The sequence below is a fragment of the Rhincodon typus genome, chromosome 1 (genome assembly GCF_021869965.1).
Source record: "Rhincodon typus isolate 14 chromosome 1, sRhiTyp1.1, whole genome shotgun sequence".
NCBI lineage: Eukaryota > Metazoa > Chordata > Chondrichthyes > Orectolobiformes > Rhincodontidae > Rhincodon > Rhincodon typus.
This window is the reverse complement of record NC_063332.1, coordinates 134,263,538-134,284,273: the sequence shown is the minus strand read 5'-3', so window position 1 is coordinate 134,284,273 and position 20,736 is coordinate 134,263,538. Positions and strand designations below refer to the sequence as shown.

General features: G+C 39.1%; 1 protein-coding gene across 1 annotated transcript in view; it reads left to right on the top strand.

The window, feature by feature from the left end:
- Positions 1-20,059, top strand: part of znf827 (zinc finger protein 827) — a 95,641-nt gene extending 75,582 nt beyond the window's left edge. Inside the window, exons 7-13 of the mRNA XM_048607212.1 lie at positions 3,095-3,152; positions 12,674-12,768; positions 15,453-15,590; positions 15,746-15,917; positions 16,057-16,223; positions 18,388-18,627; positions 20,043-20,059. Coding sequence (XP_048463169.1) covers positions 3,095-3,152; positions 12,674-12,768; positions 15,453-15,590; positions 15,746-15,917; positions 16,057-16,223; positions 18,388-18,627; positions 20,043-20,059 — 887 coding nt within the window. The remainder of the gene's footprint in view (positions 1-3,094; positions 3,153-12,673; positions 12,769-15,452; positions 15,591-15,745; positions 15,918-16,056; positions 16,224-18,387; positions 18,628-20,042) is intronic.
- Positions 20,060-20,736: the final 677 nt, after the last annotated feature.

Here is a 20,736-nt window from a genome sequence, read left to right as displayed (position 1 = left end):
GAAAGACTGCAGATACTGGAAGCTAGAGTCAAAAAACGTGGAGCTGAAAAAGCACAGCAGGTCAGACAGCCTCCAAGGAGTAGGAAAATCAACATTTCAGGCCGGAACTTGAAAAACAATTCCGATCCGAAACGTTGACTTTCCTACTGCTGGGATGCTGTCTGACCTGCTGTGCTTTTCCAGCTCCACATTTTTTGACTCCTCAGGACATTACCTGGGTCTCTGGATTAATAGTCAAGTGATAATGGCACTAGGCCATCCCCTCCTCTGTTATGTCCGCTGCACTGTTTCTACCTGGCTTTGAAACAAGGACACTTTTTGTGTGCAGTGAACATGATAACCACGACACAACAGAAATGCATTTACCCTGAATCCCAGTGTAGTTTTAGAACTAGAAGATCTACAAGTCCAGATTGTAGTTCCAAGAATGAACAAAGGAGATAACTGTGTTATCTTCATTGATTGCAACAAAAAATTTAACCCCATGTGAGCAGAGTTTAAATTGTTGCCCACTAAAGCTACTTCATGTTATCTATTTTCATGACAATCTAATGGGTAAGGTCAGCTGTACTAGGTCAACATCAGAACTCTTTGAATGGGATCAAACAGTGTTTTGTTCTATATCTGACACTATTTGGTCCATTCTTTGCTGTTAGATGTCGTTAGGTCACCTATAGAGGGTGTTCACTTGATTATTAATTCTAACCAAAAGCAGTTCAGTCTTGCTTGCCTAACGTCAAAAAGAAAAGTACTCCAACTCATTTTAAGAAAGTTGCTATACATTTACAAAGTCATCCTAGCATTACATTATTGATGAGCATCTTCAGTGAAAAATGGGTGGACTGTCAAGGAGAAGAGTCATGGTCCAGGATCTTGCCCTTTTATGGCCATCTAATTCACATGGAAAACGATGCTGGGAGTGGCTGATAGCTTCTCTCATTTGAATATCTTGTTACTTGGCTCCACGGTCACCAACAATTTGTCACCTGCTGTTTTCAGTATGCAGTGCAAAACTTTCAGCTGTCATATCCAAACTGAGTATGATGTCATGGAAAACTGAAACGTTCTTAAGAAAACTATATGACCAGTCTACTGTACCTACATCACACTTTTTAGGCAAGAAAAATGCTGAACGATTTCTATCTTTTCCTCTACTGTATCCTTGGCATCTCTTGACAGGACAAGGTCACCAATGTAGAGGACCTTTTGAGTTCTCATAAACACCATGATCATAACTCATTGCTAAGTCAATGAAATTTGAATCGGCTACATTCATGGCCGTCTGCCCAAAGACCGTCAGTATAGTGAACTGGCCATTGGGTCATGACCTCTTGATCATCCATTTCTCTGCTACAAGCCAGCATACGAGCAAAATATGAAGAAGGCAAAGATTAACAGTGACAAATGGGAGATGATTGCTAACAACTATTACTTCTGGGGGCTAACCGTTTTAAAGGCATTGGAAGAGGTGAGTGGAAATGAAAAGCTCAGCTCGTGAAGAAGAGTCCCCAGAGGAAATAGAGACGAGAAATTGTGCATTATCTGAACTTTGTCTGCCTGTGCAACAAATGCAGCAGAGACCGTCATACCAGAATGGCGTTCGTGAACCACACTAGACAAGACTTAACAGCATTAACCATGATAGTGCAAACGTTGTCTGAGACACGGTGACTTTAGATTTGAACGGTTTTGACCTGTTTCTTTTGTAAAAGTCCATAACTGCAGGGAGGGGAAAACAGATCAAAGAGCAACAATTTTGTCCTGCAATTTTATATGCTATTCAATGATAGAAACAATGCATTCTCTAAATTGAAGTGAGTTTGAGGGAGTAACAGGAAGCCAGAGTTTTGTGCTTCTTTTAACTGCAGATTTGTATTTAGCCGGAGGAATGATTGGGTACTATTCTTCCTCTATAAGAACCCACACCAGACATCATTGCTATAATTTCTTATATGCCATCCATATTGATTTCCAAGTACCAACTTCCTTGTTTAACTTCAGGGATTAAATTCAGTTTTTGTATGTATCTTATCTTTTGGAAGAGAAAGGACACCAAGGTCCTACTGCTCAGAAGAACCTAAAAGATCCTGAGTTGCTGATTCAAAGAAGGGCAAGGCGTTTCTCCCCAGTGTGCTGTCCAATAACGTAAGCATGCAAGAAATAGGAGTAGGCATTTTGACCCCTAAAGCTTGCTCTACCACCTACTAAGATCATGACTGATTGATTGTAACCTCAACTTCATTAGCTCCCCATCCCAATAATAAAATTTAAATATGTTTCTAAATACAAAGGAATCACAAATTTAAGCTACTCATGGTGGTTCACTACTCGGCAAACTGATGGTGTGAATTGAACGATTAAGCATGTGAACAGATTGCAGGAGCAGCATATGAGGATAATATTGAGTTATTTGAATCACTGCCTGTGTGTTTATCCCCATCAGGTCCTCAGTTAATTTTGGAGAAATTTTCTTTGCCTTTCAAGCTTAATAAATAAACATCATATCGTTTATTCCGTGATGGTAATTCATTATTCAAATACTGCACTTTTAATATTTTTGTGACTACTGAATTCAATGAATAGTGAGGCTGAGGCCATCAATAGATTAAATTCTACTTGCTATAGTCTGCTATAAAATGACCTAATAGCGTGTTTTGTAATGTTAAACGGATACATATTGCCTATTGTATCATGTTACACAAATCAACATTGGCCAAATCAAGTTAAGTGGGGAATTAATGTAATATGCTTTTTTTTTTGTGATGTTGATTTGAGGGTTAAGTATTGGCCAGGATACCAGGGATAACGCCCCTGCTCTTCTTCAAAATAGTGCCATGGGATCTTTTACATCCACCCAAGCAGACAGATGGGACCTCGTTCAAAAATTGGTACTTTCCACAGTTCCCTTAGTACTGCACTAGAGTGTCAACCTTGATTTTTGTGCTCAAGTTCCTGGAGTGGGACTTGAACCCAGAACCTTGAGATCCAGAGGTGAGCAGTACTGCCAGTTGAGCTATGGTTGACACAAGTTTTAAGTGAAGTATTAAAGCTGTGTTGCATTTTTTAATGTTTTGGGTCTGCTTTCTCTTTGTAGCAAAAGTAAGCAAAGCACAAGAACAAGGAAAAGATACATCACAGTTTGGTAGTAACAGGTAAGTATCATCATTTTTGTTTTAATTTAGGTGTAATTATATGGATGATGAAATGGACCTTAGATTTGGCTACTTGCCTGTTCAACGAAAGAGTTTGTTTCTGTTCCGTAGGTAAATCAGTAACACAACATTGTTGCATTTAAGTTTGAATTAAAGTTTGAGCTCATTAAAGACATTGGCTGTGGTTTACTAGTTTACTCTTGAGAAAGATGAAAGATACCAAGGATATTGTTTTTTGGAGATGGATGTCATGGGTCACATTTATTCTAAGATCTTGTACATCATCTTTTTGAAATAGGTTTGATTTATTAGTTTTATCCTAAATGTAAGCTTAAGGGAATATGGGATGAGGCTTTGATATTTTTGCTTGGTGTTAACGGTTAACCAAAACTCTGGCCGTGAGGAAAGCACGGAATTTCCAAATATGCAAAGAAAAGTGTGTTTTGTGGAATAATGACTATCAATTGGAGTCATAGAGATATATAGCGCAGAAACAGACGCTCCCCCACTGACACCTCGGTCACCTGTCTTGCTAAATTTATTTCCCAAGAGTAGGTCAAGTTTTGCACCTTCTGTAGTAGATATGTCTACATACTGAATCAGAAAATTTTCTTGTACACACTTAACAAATTCTTTTCTGTCCAAGCCCCTAATACTATGGCAGTCCCAGTCTATGTCTGGAAAGTTTAAAATCCCCTACCATAACCACCCTATTACTCTTACAGATGACTGAGGTGGGGGGTGTCTATAGTACAATCCCAATAAGGTGATCATCCCTTTCTTATTTCTCAGTTCCCCCAAATAACTTCCCTGGACGTATCCCCAGGTTCATAGTTTATGAAGTAAAATGAACAATATTGATGCTAGAATGGTACCGTTCACTAGATGTGAATTATCAGATAAGGCAGACTGATATCTACTGAAAATTGGAAGTTTTGGAGACAAGATTCTTCAGAGTGATTATTATTCTAAATTCATTGCAGCAATCTCTTTAGCCTTTCTTCTCGGGATAGAAACCCAAGAAACTATTATTTGTCATTTTTTTTTATTGATCTTAACTAATTTTTGAGAGTAGCTGTTGAAGTAGATTACAGCATCCTGGGAATTCTGGCAAAGAGCAAACTCAAAGTTCTTAGGACTCCTCTCAACAGCCATAAGCTCCTTTATTGTCATATGGGAAAATATCAATGCACATAGATGCACCTGGGCTTGTAATGGAATAAAACTCCAGACACTTTATTGTTAAATAAAACTGGCTTAATTTTCCATACTTTCCTGTATACCAAGTTGGATGCTGTAAAGCTCACTGAAATTAAACCAGCACTTATTGTTTCCTATGGTGCCTGTGTACATTCAATGCAACATTTCTTCTTCATTAGCTAGTGACAAGAATAAATAAGACCATGTTTTATGCAAATTGTGGCTAATTAAATTTCAAGAAGAAGAGTTGAGTTTTAGGCCTCAGCCAACATAATTTGACCTTTAAATTGAGCTGAAGGCAAGAATTGTGTGCTGTCGCAGCACCACCGAGGTGATATTGAGAGTCTGTTTCACATTTAGGCCAGCACTCAAGAATCACAGTTGTAAAATCCAATGATTCTAACTAAATGACCATCTTGTAGGGATTTTAAAAGAGAAATGACAAGAGTTAACTACTAAGTGGACTTTTTGCAAATATTGGAATTACAATCTTGGAGGCATTTTAATGTCAGATAATTTTGCTGGGGGTCTTGGGATTAGGTTTGCCACCAATCTAAGTGTGTTTTTGTTGTTACTGAATTCGTCACGCAAATCAATCACACATTTGTGAATAATTACAATTACATCTTAGGGAATCAAGCATATGCAAATCCGATATGGTGTCACTTGCTGTATGGCATCACTATTTACATATTTCATTGAAGCAAAATAACAAAATTCCCCTTTTTCCTCAAATAGAAATTACACCATAAGAATTAATACGCATAACAGAATTGCTATAAACACTAAAAGTTAGACCTCTATCCATCATTTGAGTCCCTAAAATGTATAGCTGGTTTATTAATATGCCTGGACCTGATAAAAGTTATTTTTTTTCCTGAGATCAAGTATTATCATGAGGTGTTCTTGACTCCTCGATATAGATGCATGAGTATCTTGCACATTAGCTCTGTGCTTGTTGGTCTTCACAGTGATCTTTCACATTTTCACTCTTAGACTTTATAAGCAAACATGTTCTCACAGCTGCTGGAGTATTGTCTAAGATGTGGTTCCTTTAGACCTTTCTGAGCATTGCACTGTTTAGTGTATGGTTTCATATAAATTTGGCTTGCTACAAACCTTAAATATCTCTGTGGGAATCAGGTTCTTTCTCTTGGGTGAATAACTTGAATTTTTTGCTCTACATGGAAGCTAGGCAATACCACATCTAATCATAACAAAAACAAAAGTTGCTGGAGAAGCTCAGGTCTGGAAGCATCTAATCATGCTGTTTATATGTAGACTTTACCACCTTCTGCTTCTTCAGTAAGCTTTTCTGCACTAAATGATTCCTAAATATTATTCTGATTTCCTGCCAGTACATGATTTCAGCTGGTGTCTGTGATGATGGATCTGTTGTTGTTTCCTGTAAATGCAATGTAACAACCTGGAAATTTTGCTGTATACCTGCATTCACAAGTGGTTTGATCCTGTGAACTACTCTGTCAGCAACACTATTGGATCTCGGATCATCTGGACAGGCTTGTTACATGGTTTATTCCTCACTTGCTGCACACATCCTGAAATGGTTTGCCTGCATATTGTGGACCATTGTCTGATACAATCTCCTCAAGTGTACCAAACAGACTAAATATAGCCCTGTCTGTATTCACTTCAGATGTAGAGGGTCTCTATGCTGGTTTGGTTAATGCAGTACATATGCCTTGCACATCCTTATGGCTTTCTCAATGTTGCAGTTAATCCCAGGCCGATGCATTGTTTTGTTTTGCCAGATACCTTGTTTGCTGAATTCCTATGTGATCCTAGTGCAATTGCAATTAAATATCCCAACAAAGAAATCAGTGTCTGGAATCAGCATTTATCTTTTTAAAGATTAATCCTGTTGAGATACTGAACTAATACCTAAACAGCCAAAGGGATTTCGGGTTGTCTTGAACTTCCTGTGTTGTTTGAAGCCAACTATTGGCAATGTCTTGCCACAATATTTTCAGTAACGGGGGTTCTTTGGCTTTTACTGCTCTAAGCTGGTTGCATTGTACTGCCCAAGGCTCGTCAAATCAACCATAAGTATGTATGCGACCTTCATGTCCTTATGGTCAGCTTGTAGATCTGATGAGATATCCGTTATTTGCTTTGGGAAAATGAACCTGTGTATCCAACGTGACCATTCTTTTCCCTGGATTATAATGTACTACTGTCATACCTTTCGGATTTTGACTCGTAGCCTTTGTAATCTAAATAGCAGACTCGTCAGAGGTTTGTCAGATAATTTCAAATGACTTGTGATCTGTTTCCTCAAACTGCTTGCCAAAAAAGGATATGTAAGGAGCCTTTTAATGCCAAACACTACAACAGGTGTCTCACTCTGTGTCCTGGTAATGGATTGGGTCGGGGAGATTCAGTCAGTTTCGCCTCCTGCATACGGCAAGTTCCTAGCCCTTTCTGTGATGCATCAACTTCCAAGGCTATTTCCTTGGTTATAGTATTGTCACCTCTAACAATGACTGATTGTGATTCAAATAATATTGGTGACTTCTTCCCACACAAATGAAGAATCTGTTTCCAATTGACATTGCCTTCAAACAAAGTTGGGCATATCACATGCTCAGAAATTGAATAATCTTAGACATAGTTGTAAATATTCTCACCCTTGAGATGCAGGCCTAGATTGTACATCTTTACTTTGATCAAGATGTTTCCCAGAAATAGAATAAATCAAACTTAAAAAAAAGTTGATGTTGCTTATATTTATTTCCAGCATTTTACTGTTAAAAACCAGACCTTCTCTTGTAGCCATTTTCGATTATCAGAATTTGATGTGGCCATCTTGAGTCCAAACACACCTATTGTAGTAGATAACGCAGTGTGGATCTGGAGGAACACAGCAAGTCAGGTAGCATCAGAGGAGCAGGAAAGCTAATGTTTTGGGTCAGGACCCTTCTTCAGAAATGAGGGAGGGGGAAAGGGGCTCTGAAATAAATAGAGAGAGGAGGGGTGGGGCTGGGGATGGTAGGTGGGATGGTGACAGCTGAGTGCAGGTAGGCATTGGTGGGGATTGGTCAGTGAGGTGGGAGGAGCGGATAGGTGGGAGAGAAGATGGACAGGTTGTCAGGTCAAGGAGGAGGGGATGAGAGGGACAATTGGTCATGGGTGAGGCCGGGGGTGGGAAGATTTTGAAGCTAGTAAAGTCCACATTGAGACCATTGGGTGGTAGGCTCCCAAGGCGGAAAATGAGGTGTTGCTCCTCCAGTTTCAGGTGGCATTATTGTGATACTGGAAGAGGCCCAGGATGGACGTGTCATCCAGGGAGGGGGAGTTGAAGTGGTTCACGACTCGATGATGTCGTCGTTTGTCACGAACAGAGTGTAGACGCTCTACAAAGCGATCTTCAAGCCTCCGCTTGGTATCACCAATGTAGAGGAGGCCACATCGGGAGCAGCGGATGCAGTAAACCACATTGGCAGATGTGCAGGTGAACATCTGTCTGATATGGAAGGATTTTTTGGTTCCTTGGATGGAGGTGTAGGGGCAGGTGTGTAGTACTTCCTGCGGTTGCAGGGAAAAGTGCCAGGGGTGGTGGGGCTAGTGAGGAGTGTGGAGCAGACAATGGAGTCACGGAGAGAGCGGTCCCTACGGAAGGCAGATAGGGGGAAATATATCCTTTGTTGTGGGGCCAGATTGCAGATGGCGGAAGTGGCGGAGAATGATACGGTTAGTCGGGTGATATGTGAGGACAAGGGGGATTCTGTCTTTATTTTTGTTGTGGGTAGAAATGTGAGGGTAGAGGTGCGGGAAAAGCAAGAGATGCGGTCGAGAGCATTTTCAACCACTTGAAGGGGTTGCGGTCCTTGCAATAAGACAACATCTGGGATGTTCGGGAATGGTACGCCCCATCTTGGGAGCAGATGCAGCGGAGGCAGAGGAATTGGCAGTAGGGGATCGCATTCTTGCAGGAAGGTGGGTGGGAGATAGTACTATTGTACTATCTTCCTTCAGTTTGCAAGTAATGGAGCTAAACCAATTGCTGTATTTTAATGCAATGAACAATGTTTTATTCCACATGTAATTTAATTTTCATCTCTTCCTTGATATATGTACACCATACTTTTTAGGTGGGTGGGTCACTCGGAGGAATTGCATTTCTCTTAATGCAAAATTACATCACCTTTGAAATTCCCCATGCCACAAAAACTTGTTTCAGCTGTCACAGACTGACTTGATGGGGTCAGTTTTAACATTTTCATTCATCATTACTATTGCATTATTGATTTTTGTGTATGATCACAATTTTACTTCCCTACACACTGGTAATCATGCTACTGTCAAGACTATTCATATCTGTGCTAATCATATAGTTATACTGCATTTTAATGTTGCTGAACCAATGCATTGAACTGATGACCATTGTAATCTGTCAATCTAGCGATCATAGACTGTACCATTCACTTGTTGGCATTACCTTCAGTGTTTAACTTGGCTTTGAGCATGTATTTGCCATTTTTATTCAGACATGGAATATTGATCAAAGCAAAAGCCACTAACTTTGTGTTGTATCCATACGTTGTGCCACATTTACCATGAGGAAATCCAACTCATTTTCAAGATGAAGAGCTTTCTTCTCAGAATTTTCTAACCACTTTAACTTCCCCAATATTGACTGGGACTCCCTTAGAGCAAGAGGCTTCCACGGGGCAGAATTTATCAAGTGCATCCAAGAGGGTTTCTTGAAACAGTATGTGGATAGTCCAATTAGAGGAAGGGCCATCCTGGACCTTGAACTGGCTAATGAGCCTGGCAGATGACTGACCTTTCAGTGGGAGAGCATTTTGAAAACAGTGATCACAACTCCCTTAAGTTTTGAGATAGCTATGAATAAGGATAAGTTAGGATCTTGTGGCAAGGTACTAAACTAGGGGGAGGGCAAATTGCATCAGTATTAGGCAGGAGGTAGGGAGTGTTAATTGAGAGGAGCTGTTGCAGGAAAGTCCACATTTGACATGCGGGAATTGTTTAAAGACCTGATGAGAGTTCAGGACCAGCATGTTCCAGTGAGGAGGAAGGACAAGGATGGCAAGGTAAGGGAGCCTTGGATAGCGAGGGAGGTTTCATTTTAGTCAGAAGGGAAAAAGAAGCATATACAAGGTTTAGGAAGCTCAAATCAAACAGGACCCATGAAGAATATTTAAAAAAGCAGGAAGGAACTCAAGCAGCGAATTAGGAGAGCAAGAAGGGACTATGAAATGACCTTGGTAAGTAGGATTAAAGAAAATCCTAAGGTATTCTATACATAGATTAAAAACAAGAGGATAACTAGGGAGAAGGTAGAACCACGCAAGGTTATAGAAGGGAACGTGTGCTTGGAGGCAGAGAATGTAGGTGAGATCCTAGATGAGTACTTTTCGTCGGTATTCACCCAGGAGAAAGACGTGGAGGATAGTGAGATTTGTGTAGAGCATACGAATATGCAATGGCACATATGGGGTCAAGAAAGAAATGGTATTGGGTGACTTGAAGAGCATTAAAGTGGATAAATCTTGGAATCCACCCGAGGTTATTGAGGGAGGCAAGAGAGAATTCCTGGGGCCTTACCAAGTTCTTTGTATCCTTTCTAGCCACTGGAGAGGTCCCTGAGGACTGGCTGATAACTAATGTTGTTCCTCTGTTCAAGAGGGGAAATAGGGATAATTCAGGAAATTATAAATTGGTGAGTCTCAGTGATTGGGAACCTATTGGAGAGAATTCTTAGGAATAGGATTTATGTGCATTTACAAAAGCATGGCCTAATTAGGGATAGTCAGCATGGCTATGTGCAGGGCAGGTTATGTCTTACTAACTTGATTGAATTTTTCGAGGAGTGATGTTGCAGGTGATTTCATTGCAGAGTTGCTGTAACTGCAGTTTGTGTCATCTTCGTATCTAGGCGTAAATTGCTGCAACCGGTAGAACATAAATTTTAGTTGGCCCACCCACAGAGTTGTTTTTGTTGGGAGCTGTATCGTAAAGGATGAATGGCCTCACAATTCCTGATTCTAAATGAACTTCTGCAGACTGATCCTGAGCCAACATACTCTTACTGATCACTAATCCAGTTACCTTTTGTTTATTCACTTGTTTATTTTCGGTCATTGCTCTCGGAGGGTGTTTCTGCCTCTTGGAGTCTTACTGTATACAGATTCTGTAGCAAACAAAACAACACTGTCACTATGTTGCATCGCTGTTTATCTCACAGACTTATAAATCATAAATTGATGAATGGGAAAAATACTTTGGTTTTCTTTTATTGAAGATTACCATTACAGGAGAGTTTTACATGCATATCTTCCTCGAGAGTCAACATAGGTCCTAATACTGTGGCATAAGTAGTTTGGAGCCACTTCATGTAGTGGTGATCCATACATTCACTATTTACGTATTCCATTGAAGCAATACTACAGCAATTTTTGTAAATTGTTGCAAATTACCTAGTTTACAGGACAACCAGATGCTGATCCTTGAGATAAAGTAGGTAAATGAGAACTGGAGAACTGTGAAGTAGATTAATGCTGTGTAACTTACTTGAAAGTACTATGTATTCTTTTTTTATAAATTGCATCTACTTCACTCTAACAATCTGAGAATTTAATAGCGTGGGAGAGTGATTATATTAGCAATGCTACATTTGGGAAAAATAGCATCCATTTGGTTCGTATATAAATTATTACTGATAAGATGCTTTTACATGAAGAATGAGGTAATCTTTTATAAATGGGGAAGAAGGATCACAGGACATGAAATGTTAATTTTGCTTTCTGTCCACAGATACTGCCAGACCTGCTGAGCTTTTCCAGCAATCTCGCTGATTTTTGTTTCTTATAAAAAGTGTTTTTATTAAACAAGTGAAGCTTGTCAGCAGTGACAAATTTTGGTACGCGTGCAATGCATAAGAACTCAGTGAGGTATCATATGGGTTTGTAAGTGGGCAATATTCAAGACAGAAAAAAAATACGAAAGAACTGCAGATGCTGTAAATCAGAAAACGAAACCGAAATTGCTGGAAAAGCTCAGCAGGTCTGGCAGCATCTGTGAAGGAAAAAACAGAGTTAATGTTTTGGGTCCGATGACTCTTCCTCAGACCTGTTATTTAAACTTTCTCCCCTTTGTAGAAAATATTCAAGAATGACAAAGAGAAAACCAATATTCAAAACAGAGTTTCTTTCTCATTCTTGAATATTTTCTACAAAGGGGAAAAGTTTAAATGATCACTCAGTCTCTCTTGTGCACTGCCTCATGTCCTGTTTCGGAATTGTATGTGGAGGGCCTCCGATAACATCAACTACCCAAATTCTCAACTAGAACTGATGTATGACCCACAGAGAATCAGAGAAGGAAACAAGCCATTGGATGTGACATGAGCACCCAATCGAGCACCAGTTGAATCTATTTCTATTCTCCCAGAAAGTTTCCAATTATACACAGAAATTAAGTTTTCAAGATTGCCCTATGCCCACATAGATTTGATTTCCATCTAGTAAAGTACTTAAATGGAATATTTGGTGAATTCAATGTTTAGCAAAGTCAAGTTTATCATGGTGGTTCTGTGTTTTCCCAGATCAGACTTTCATTTTCACTTTCTCTTTCGTTTTATTTTGCAAATACTTAGTTATGGTCATAATGAGTGTTTTATTTCATAAGGATTTATTAAATGTAGACAATACGCTAGCTGAGTCCCATAGACCACAGATGCCAAGATCAACTTGGGCAATTTCATGACAGGGAATATAAAAACTGTGCTATCCAGGAACTCAACTTTTAAAGTGTGATTGTGTGCAGCAGTCACTGCTAAGGATAGAATAACTGGCGAGATAGTATGGGGTGCAATGTTTGTGAATCAGATGGCCAATTAACCAACTAATGACAGAACGAATGTGTAAAGGACGGCCACTTGATTGAGGATTAAAGGTGCCTGTGAAATCTAGTCAAGTAAGAGTCATGGCTATTAAAAGTAAAGTAGATAGTAAATCCACAAAAATATATTTTGGAGAGGTGGAGATTAATGCAGAGAATATCATAAGAATCGCTGTTGAACGTACTTGTGGTGATTCAGTAGTTAATGACAACAAGCTGTAGATGAAATATATTCATAATTTTGCTAGGGCTAGATTCATTGAGATCTCAGAAAAAAAATCATCTAATTTGTTATACCACAAAGTTTCTCTGAATTTCTAACTAACTCCATTGCTTTTTCAAAAGTAATATTGTTTTCTGTGTTTATCTAAGCACATTTTAATGATGGATAGCTTCAGAAACACTTATTGAATCACTTTAATTCTCTTCTGGTGCAGCTCTTCTGTTTCTGAAGATGTATTTAGACAATCGCCGTTTACTTCAAAATTGAGAGATCCTTTATCTGACCTCCATGTGGGACCACCATCGCATGGTATGTGATACTTATAATTTTGTATTTTGACTGTGGTTTTAAAGATTTGGCAATATTAAATGTGTAGTGTCTTATTTTGGTCAAATTACTTTTCAAAATTGCATGTTTTGCATATTTTTCGGTAAGTGTGAATAATTAATTGCAGGGCAAGTGTAAATTCATCAATCTTGATTTTAAAAGCAGTGAGGTCAGAGAAATGGCTGCGATACTAACACTTTTCTTTGATCCATTCTCTCCTCAAATGCAATTCCTGGCTGCAGCTTGGGATTAGTTATTTTACCCCACAAAAAACATTTAGTTTAGAGGGGGAATTTCACAACTTGGCTTGAGGCAATTGAGGGCACAGACACCAACAGTGAAGCAATTAGAATAGGTATTGGGGGAACAAAATTCAAGATGATTGTAAAATGGAGATTGCAAAGAAAGAGGGTGCGTAGAGTCAACGGAGAGACCATGGGGAGGTTTAAAATTAAATGAAATGATGGGGTGAATTTGTGGTTGAAAGTTCATCTCAGGGTCACCTGTGGCTTTAAGGTTGCCAATATGTAGATTCAACCTTAGTTGGCTACAAATAACATTTAGTTTTTTTTTAAACACATAGCAGTCCACTCATTAACCACAAGAATGGGTCAATTCTGTCATCTATGAAGATGGTGGTAGTAGTAGATTTTGTGTTGAAAGTTTTAGAGCATTAGAAAGGTAAACTTCAATGGATTGAATGGCCTCAACTCAACTTCTTAAAAAACCAATTTTTGTTTAATGCTGGTAGTCTTCAGAACTAATGGTGCTATTATGTTAAGTATATGGCATTGACTGAAATTTGTTTATCCAGTCAAAAGCTAAAATAATTTAAGTATGAAACTAGAAGGTAATGAGCAGAAAATAGTCCAGTCATCTCATAAATTCATCTGCTTACGTTCTTCATTATGCATTTTGAGTGATTAATTTGTGCAGGTGTAGTTCCCTCTGGCATGTTTGTTGAAAATATTTTGTCATCTGAGAGTATTTTTACATTGTTTATTTTCATTTCTAACCAAATGTTCACACGAGCCTTGCATAGCCTTGAAAATACCAGCTACTGATCAGATTGCCAGTATAATCACATTTTTAAAATTAAAATATTGCTACATGGTTAAGAGCACATCTGTTTAGAAAAATCTTGAATTAATGCAGGAAAGGTCACACAATACTTGGCAAAAGTTGAGTGTGATCCTACATTGCACTTGTCATGTATAGACCTGTACCTAGTCAGTGTCAATAGCTTTAGGAGAGGAGGGGAGAAAACAGCATGCTTAGCAAACTCTGAAACTCTACAAGGACTGTGCAGGTTTTGCTTCATCACTTGAGAATGTTAATGATATTTAATTTGTCTCATCTGTTATTTATTCCATATGTTTTACTCATTTCTTATCAGATGACCAACATGTGACATATGACTTGTGCAAATTGTCTGTGGATGGTAGTGTCTGCAGATTGCTGAGAACCACATTCCCATAAATATGTGACATAGGTCTAGGCTTCTGTTCAGCCAACTAAGGTTGAATCTACATATTGGCAACCTTAAAGCCACAGGTGACCCTGAGATGAACTTTCAACCACAAATTCATCCCATCATTTTGTTTAATTCCGCTTCCCGAATGTTGCCGGGCATGACTGTCCAGTGTTCCTTTGACTGGCCTCTCATCATCCTCCCTCTGCTCACTCTGTCGTCCATATATGCTAACTCCCACCACATCCCATTAACCTTTTTACTGCTATGATTACTGTTTTACATTGGTTACAGGTCTGACGATGCCTCAACTTAAAACTTCATGTCACTCTATTTTAAACCTCCCCATGGTCTCTCCGTTGACTCTACGCACCCACTTTCTTTGTAATCTCCATTTTACAATCATCTCGAACTTTGTTCCTCCAATACCTATTCTAATTGCTTCACTATTGGTGTCTGTGCCCTCAACTGCCTCAAGCCAAGTTGTGATATTCCCCCTCTAAGCCTGTCCCCTTTGTCACCCAACTCCTTTTTAAGGTGTTCTGTAAAACCCATCTTTATGCCAAATCTTTGATCATCTATCACATGTTGCTTGTTGTCAAAGTTTGTTGATTAGAGCTTCTATTGAAATACCTTAAGATTTCTTACTATGTTAAAGGAGCTATATTGTAAGTTGTTGTTGTGGATACAATAGAAATGTAAACAAATACATCCTGGATCAACATTCCAAATCTACCCTCCTTCACAAAAGCATTAATTTTATGCCTATAGTTATTTGGTTTTATAATGGTTATTGTGAGAAGCTACAAAAATTCTTACTAGAGAGGTAGAACGTACAATTTTGAAGTAAAGTATGCATGTGAAATATATAAAACTATCCATTTTGAAACTTGTTGATGTGGGCAAGTCCCAGTGGGAATAGAACTTTCTGGTTCCATCACGACATACATCCCAATTGAATAAAACTTGCAACAAGGTTAGTAGAACTTCTAGTCTGCTCATTCAGTTTCCTAACTAAAAGTGTAATATAGATGTTGAGAGAAGAGGCTTTAAAGGCTAAAATTATGAGGAAATCAATTTGGCAGTTATCTTTATAGAAAGCTAACTCTCTGAACCAGATATCACTCTAAACATAATTAAAACACTGTTATGCCTATGACGTAAAGACTACATAAGAACTATTGTCCATTTGCAGAAGCAGGAAAATTAACTGTCGAGTCAGGGACTATAACCCCACCGTGGAAGTTTTGTGAGCAGCTTTTTCCCTGTAAAATATGTGGGAAGGTTTTTGGCCGGCAGCAGACACTGTCTCGACATCTTTCTTTGCACACAGGTAAGGAGATGTCATGAATAAAGTGCTGTGTTTGTTAGTTTTTTAAATTAAATTATAAACTAGATTTGGAACAACACTCCTGAAGAGTTGAAAGGTTATATTGTTAAATGTAAGAGCGTTTGAAAGCTAACCATTGTAAATTGTTATTTTTGTAGAAGAACGAAGATACAAGTGTCATTTGTGTCCCTATGCTGCCAAGTGTCGAGCAAACCTAAACCAGCATTTGACAATCCATTCAGTGAAGTTAGTGAGTGGCGATTCTGAGGACATGGCTACTGCTGTAACCTCCAAGAGTGGTAATCGCAAGAACAGTCCATATTACTATAGGTAATTCTGTTCCTTTTTCTCTGCAGCTAGTTAATTCCCCACAGTTCAATGTCATGCTGAACCAGTGTTACTTCACTTAAAATATTTTATGTGTAAGAAGCAAAACAATATTCTGAACTTTACTTAATTTTCTATTTAGCTGCCATGTTTGTGGATTTGAGACAGAGGTAAACCTGCAGTTTGTCAGCCACATGTCATTACATGTTGATAAAGAGCAGTGGATGTTTTCATTGTGCTGCGGCACCTGTACCTTTTCTTGCATGGATGAAACTGAAATGAAAACACACGTGGATGCAGAACATGCAGGTAACCCAGACATCAATTTTGATTACTAGGTGGGGAGCAGAGGGGTTTGCTCGTCTGCATGTTAATTTTCCTTCTGTGAATCACGTTTAAATTTCATTTCACTCGAGTAACATCATAGCCTGGTAAGTAAAATAAATCTTAAAAAATCGTTGCTTAAGTTTTGCTTGCTTTGTCGCTTCTAGTCAATGCCCCAGGCTCCTTTATGGCCTGACCCACCAGCAGGACAGACCCACCCAGGGGTACAGGGCCACTGCCCAGAGGGAATATCCCGGTGAGTCCTCAACGTTGACTTTCGACCTCCAGAAATCTCAGCATCAGATCAAGTATGGGCATAGATATTTTCTGATTACTCCTAGTTGCCCTTCAGTTCCTCGATGTTGAACATCTCTTGGAAAATGCACTGAAGCGTTGGTAAGGGCTCAGAATGTACTCTGGGTGGGAGACTTTAATGCAGTGACTTGCAAGTAATGCTATTGACTGAGCTGAGATAGTAGGAACTGTAGATGCTGGAGAATCTGAGATAACAAGGTGTAGAGCTGGATGAACACAGCAGGCCAAGCCGCATCAGAGGAGCAGGAAGGCTGACGTTTCGGGCCTAGACCTTTCTTCAGATTTGGCTTGCTATGTTCATCCAGCTCTACACCTTGTTATCTCTATTGACTGAGCTGCCTCTTGAAGGATTTATCTGTCAGATAAAACCTTTAGCAGCTGATGAGAAAACCAATCAGAGAAAATAACCACCTTGATCTTGCCCTCAATGATCTACCTATCACTAATACACTTGTCCACAATGGTAGCATTGGTGCATGTGACCAACACAAAGGACATACTCTATTATATTGTGTTACCACTGTGCTAAATGGGTTAGATTCAGAACAAACCTAAGCTTCCAAAGATGCTGCGGACCAGCAGCAGCAGAGTTGTATTCAACCACAATCCACAGCCTTATGACAGTTAAGCAAACCCCTCCCTCTACCACTATCATCAAGTGAGAAGATCAATCCTGGTTCAGCAAGCAGAGAGGAAGAGCACACCAGGAGGAGCAACAGTTAAAATGGGATATGAACCTGGTGAAGCTCCAGCAAAGGACATCACGTGTGCAATTGACAGTGCTATGCGATCCCATCAATAATGCATCAGATCAAAGTTCTGGAGTGTTGTCATATCCAGTCATGAAAAACATCCTCCTCTCAAAGAGCTCAACTTACAAATGCAAAAGACAATTACAACGATCTTCAACCTGAAGCACCAAATGGATGATTCATCTTGGCTTCATGGTGAGCCAACGTTGCAGATGTTGACGTTCAGCCAATTTGAATCATAACTGAACTCACTGGATAAATCAAAAGTTGGGTGAAAGTTCAATAAGACCCAAGAAGCTCAACGCCATCCAGGGAAAGGAAGTCCCTTTGATCGAGACCCTGGTCACCAGCTGCACGTAGCGATAGAACTGAAAGATTCAGTGCAGTAACTTGCCAAACCTTCTGTGCTAGCACCTTCCAAACCCTCAATCTCTACTTTTTGGAAGAACAAGGTTAGCAGGCGCAATGGAACACCTCCACCTGCAAGTTCCTCTACAAGCCATAAATGACTTGAATTAGAAATATGTCGCCATTTTATTGCTATAGCTGGATCAAAATACTAAAATTCCCTCTTTAACAATGCAGTGTGTGTACTTACACCGTATGACCTGCAGTGTTGATGAAGGCACTTCATTGCCTCCCCCTCAAGGTTCCTTTTTAAGGTATTTAGAGATGGGCAACAGAAGCTGTACTTGCTAGTGACATTGATATTCTATGAACAGGTTTGTTTTTGTTTAAAAATCTGTTTAAATTAAATATAAGGCAAGTTTTGTCTTTCAAACAGTATTGAATTAAAGGAAAATTACTGGGAATTTGGAAGGAGTGCTCCAATCTCCTAATTAGATGAGAGTCCAGCAAAATCCCAGAGACATGTTGTGAATGGCCATTTTCAGATATTTACACCACTTCTCTTGAGACTAACCTTATCTTCTGCCAAAGTAACAGCAGAAAATCAGAACTCTGACTTACTTTTGTCAAATAGGCTATCACTTTTGCATCAGGTTACTCTGTGAAAAAATATACATCTTAGCTTATGGCAAAATTTTTGAGTCTTAACTTCATTGTATTTACCATTTCTGCAGGTGAGAAAGTTCCAGTGCTCTCTTGTCTTAGCCCCACCGGTGAATCCAAGACAGCTCCAACACTTTTCTCATCATCATCTTCGTCCTCATTATCTTCATCTTCAGCACTTTGTGATTCTGTTACTGAATCTGAAACCCCAAATTCTGACTTCACCAAAGAAGAGCAAATCACTTTCAACTCTCCAATGGCATTCAGTGGATCATCATCTACGCCAGCTACTGAGGAGAAACCTGAAAAAGGTGAGGGAGTGTTTTATCGGCTCAAGAATCCAATTGAAGATTTTTACCTCGTGAATAAATGTATCCAGGTGGCTACATTCTTTTTCCCTTCTTGTGTGGAGCCACTTTTGCATTTTAAGCTGGAAGCTAAGTGGATAGGCAAGTACCTCTTATTCATAGGCCTGACAACCTTGTGTTGTACAACTGAATATTAAAATGTGAGATTGCACCAATGCATGACAAGCCAGAACGGTATGGAAATAGCTATGTTTAGAGACTGTCTTTGTCTTTCACTAGGTTTATAAAGAAAATACAGCAGACTCCCAAGTATGCACACAAGATGTCCAGATATCCTGAGTTCAATGCTAAATTGAGTAAATGATGGCTAGTGAATGCAGTGTATTGTACAGCATAGAACTGTAACTTCTAGTTACTGCAGATGTCAAAATAAGCAGACTTTTCTAGGTATCAGAAACCCACTAATTCCATACAATGTATTAAATGTTTTCATTCTGCTAAGGTATTAAAAGTTAGAATTTTGATTCAGTGTAGAAATGACTTCAACTTCAATAATAAAAAAAAAAAGGAGGGCTTGGGCTTTATCCCATACTTAAGTGTTCACATTCCTGGACAGTATTTTCCATAAACAGACCGAATCTCCCTTGACCCCAAATCTTCAATCATATACATGCTGTGCGTGGCATAATTACCCACGTCTAATAGTTTTTTTTCCTAATCATACATCCTTTTTTTTGCTGTTTGCTGTGGTGAATCATTCAACTTTCTGACTAAAGCCTCAAGGTCAAAAGTACTTGACTATTCATTTACAGCTTAAATTTTAAGCAGTTTTGAATTTACTGCTAAATATTAGCAGTCAAAAGATACACCAAACTGCCCAATTCCTCAATGCTTTAAGTTATCATTAGTCCACAAGGGCTCAATGAATCCTTTTTTTAAAAGTGTATCGCTTGCATAGTGAAATAAGTAGCAAACGTTTTGACTAAACAATAAGGTTTATATCAGAGTCCACCTTTGAAAAGAGACAAAATAAAGAAATGTGGGAGGAATTCAGCAGGTCCAGCAACATCTGTGGAGTGAGAAACAGAGTTAACGTTTTAAGTCTGATACCACACGTCTTCAGAACTGAAGTGAGAGAAACACAGATGCTGCTGAGTTTCTCACGCATTTTTTATTTTAGATTTCCAGCATCTGCAGTATTTTAATTTTATAAGAAATGAGAAGCAGTTTGCCCACAAGTTTGGATTTCATCGACAAATTAAGCTTAATAGCTTATACTGCAAAGAATGCAACAAAACCTTTTCGTGGTACAACTATTTTTTTCAGTAAATATATTGACAGGTAACCTTGAAAAATTAGATGTCAACCAAGCTGAACTAAAAATGTTAATTGTTAGTGAACCTCTTTGCAATTTGTAGTGTATGATTGTAGGTAAATGTAGCCATAATAGTGGCTGCACTTAAAAGCAATTCATTGTACACGAAGTGTATTGGGATAATTCTAACAGGTACAATAAACTATTAAAGAGATAGTAGGAACTGCAGATGCTGGAGAATCTGAGATAACAAAGTGTAGAGCTGGATGAACACAGCAGGCCAAGCAGCATCATAGGAGCAGGAAGGCTGACGTTTCGGGCCTAGACCCTTCTTCAGATTTCTAAGGCAAAGTATCAAAATATCGCACCTAAATCAAATATGATTGATGTGTGGGGGATTAGTCCACTAACAACATCAACCCACAGATAACACCTAGCTTCTGCTCACTGTTCAGACAATGCAGAATGCTGTTGGTAAAATGTGCATTGGAGTTGGTCCCATCACTGCAAAATCTGTACCAAGCGGATCAATCCTCGGAAGTGCTTCAAAAGATGGGAAATGCAGAATTAGATTATCCTCATCCTAAAACTATTGCAGCTTTTACAATCCACCCTATGAAAAAGGACACAGACATTGGGAGTAGAAAACAGTTTGTGGAGAGGAAAAGTGACCATTTAAGCAAGACCATTACGTTTACCCGTAGCAGGGGAATTTTCAATGATGTTAAAAGTTACATGTGGATGAGAAAGAGTACTTGTCACTATTTCGAAAGGAGTCCAGAGGATTTCTCGCTTGC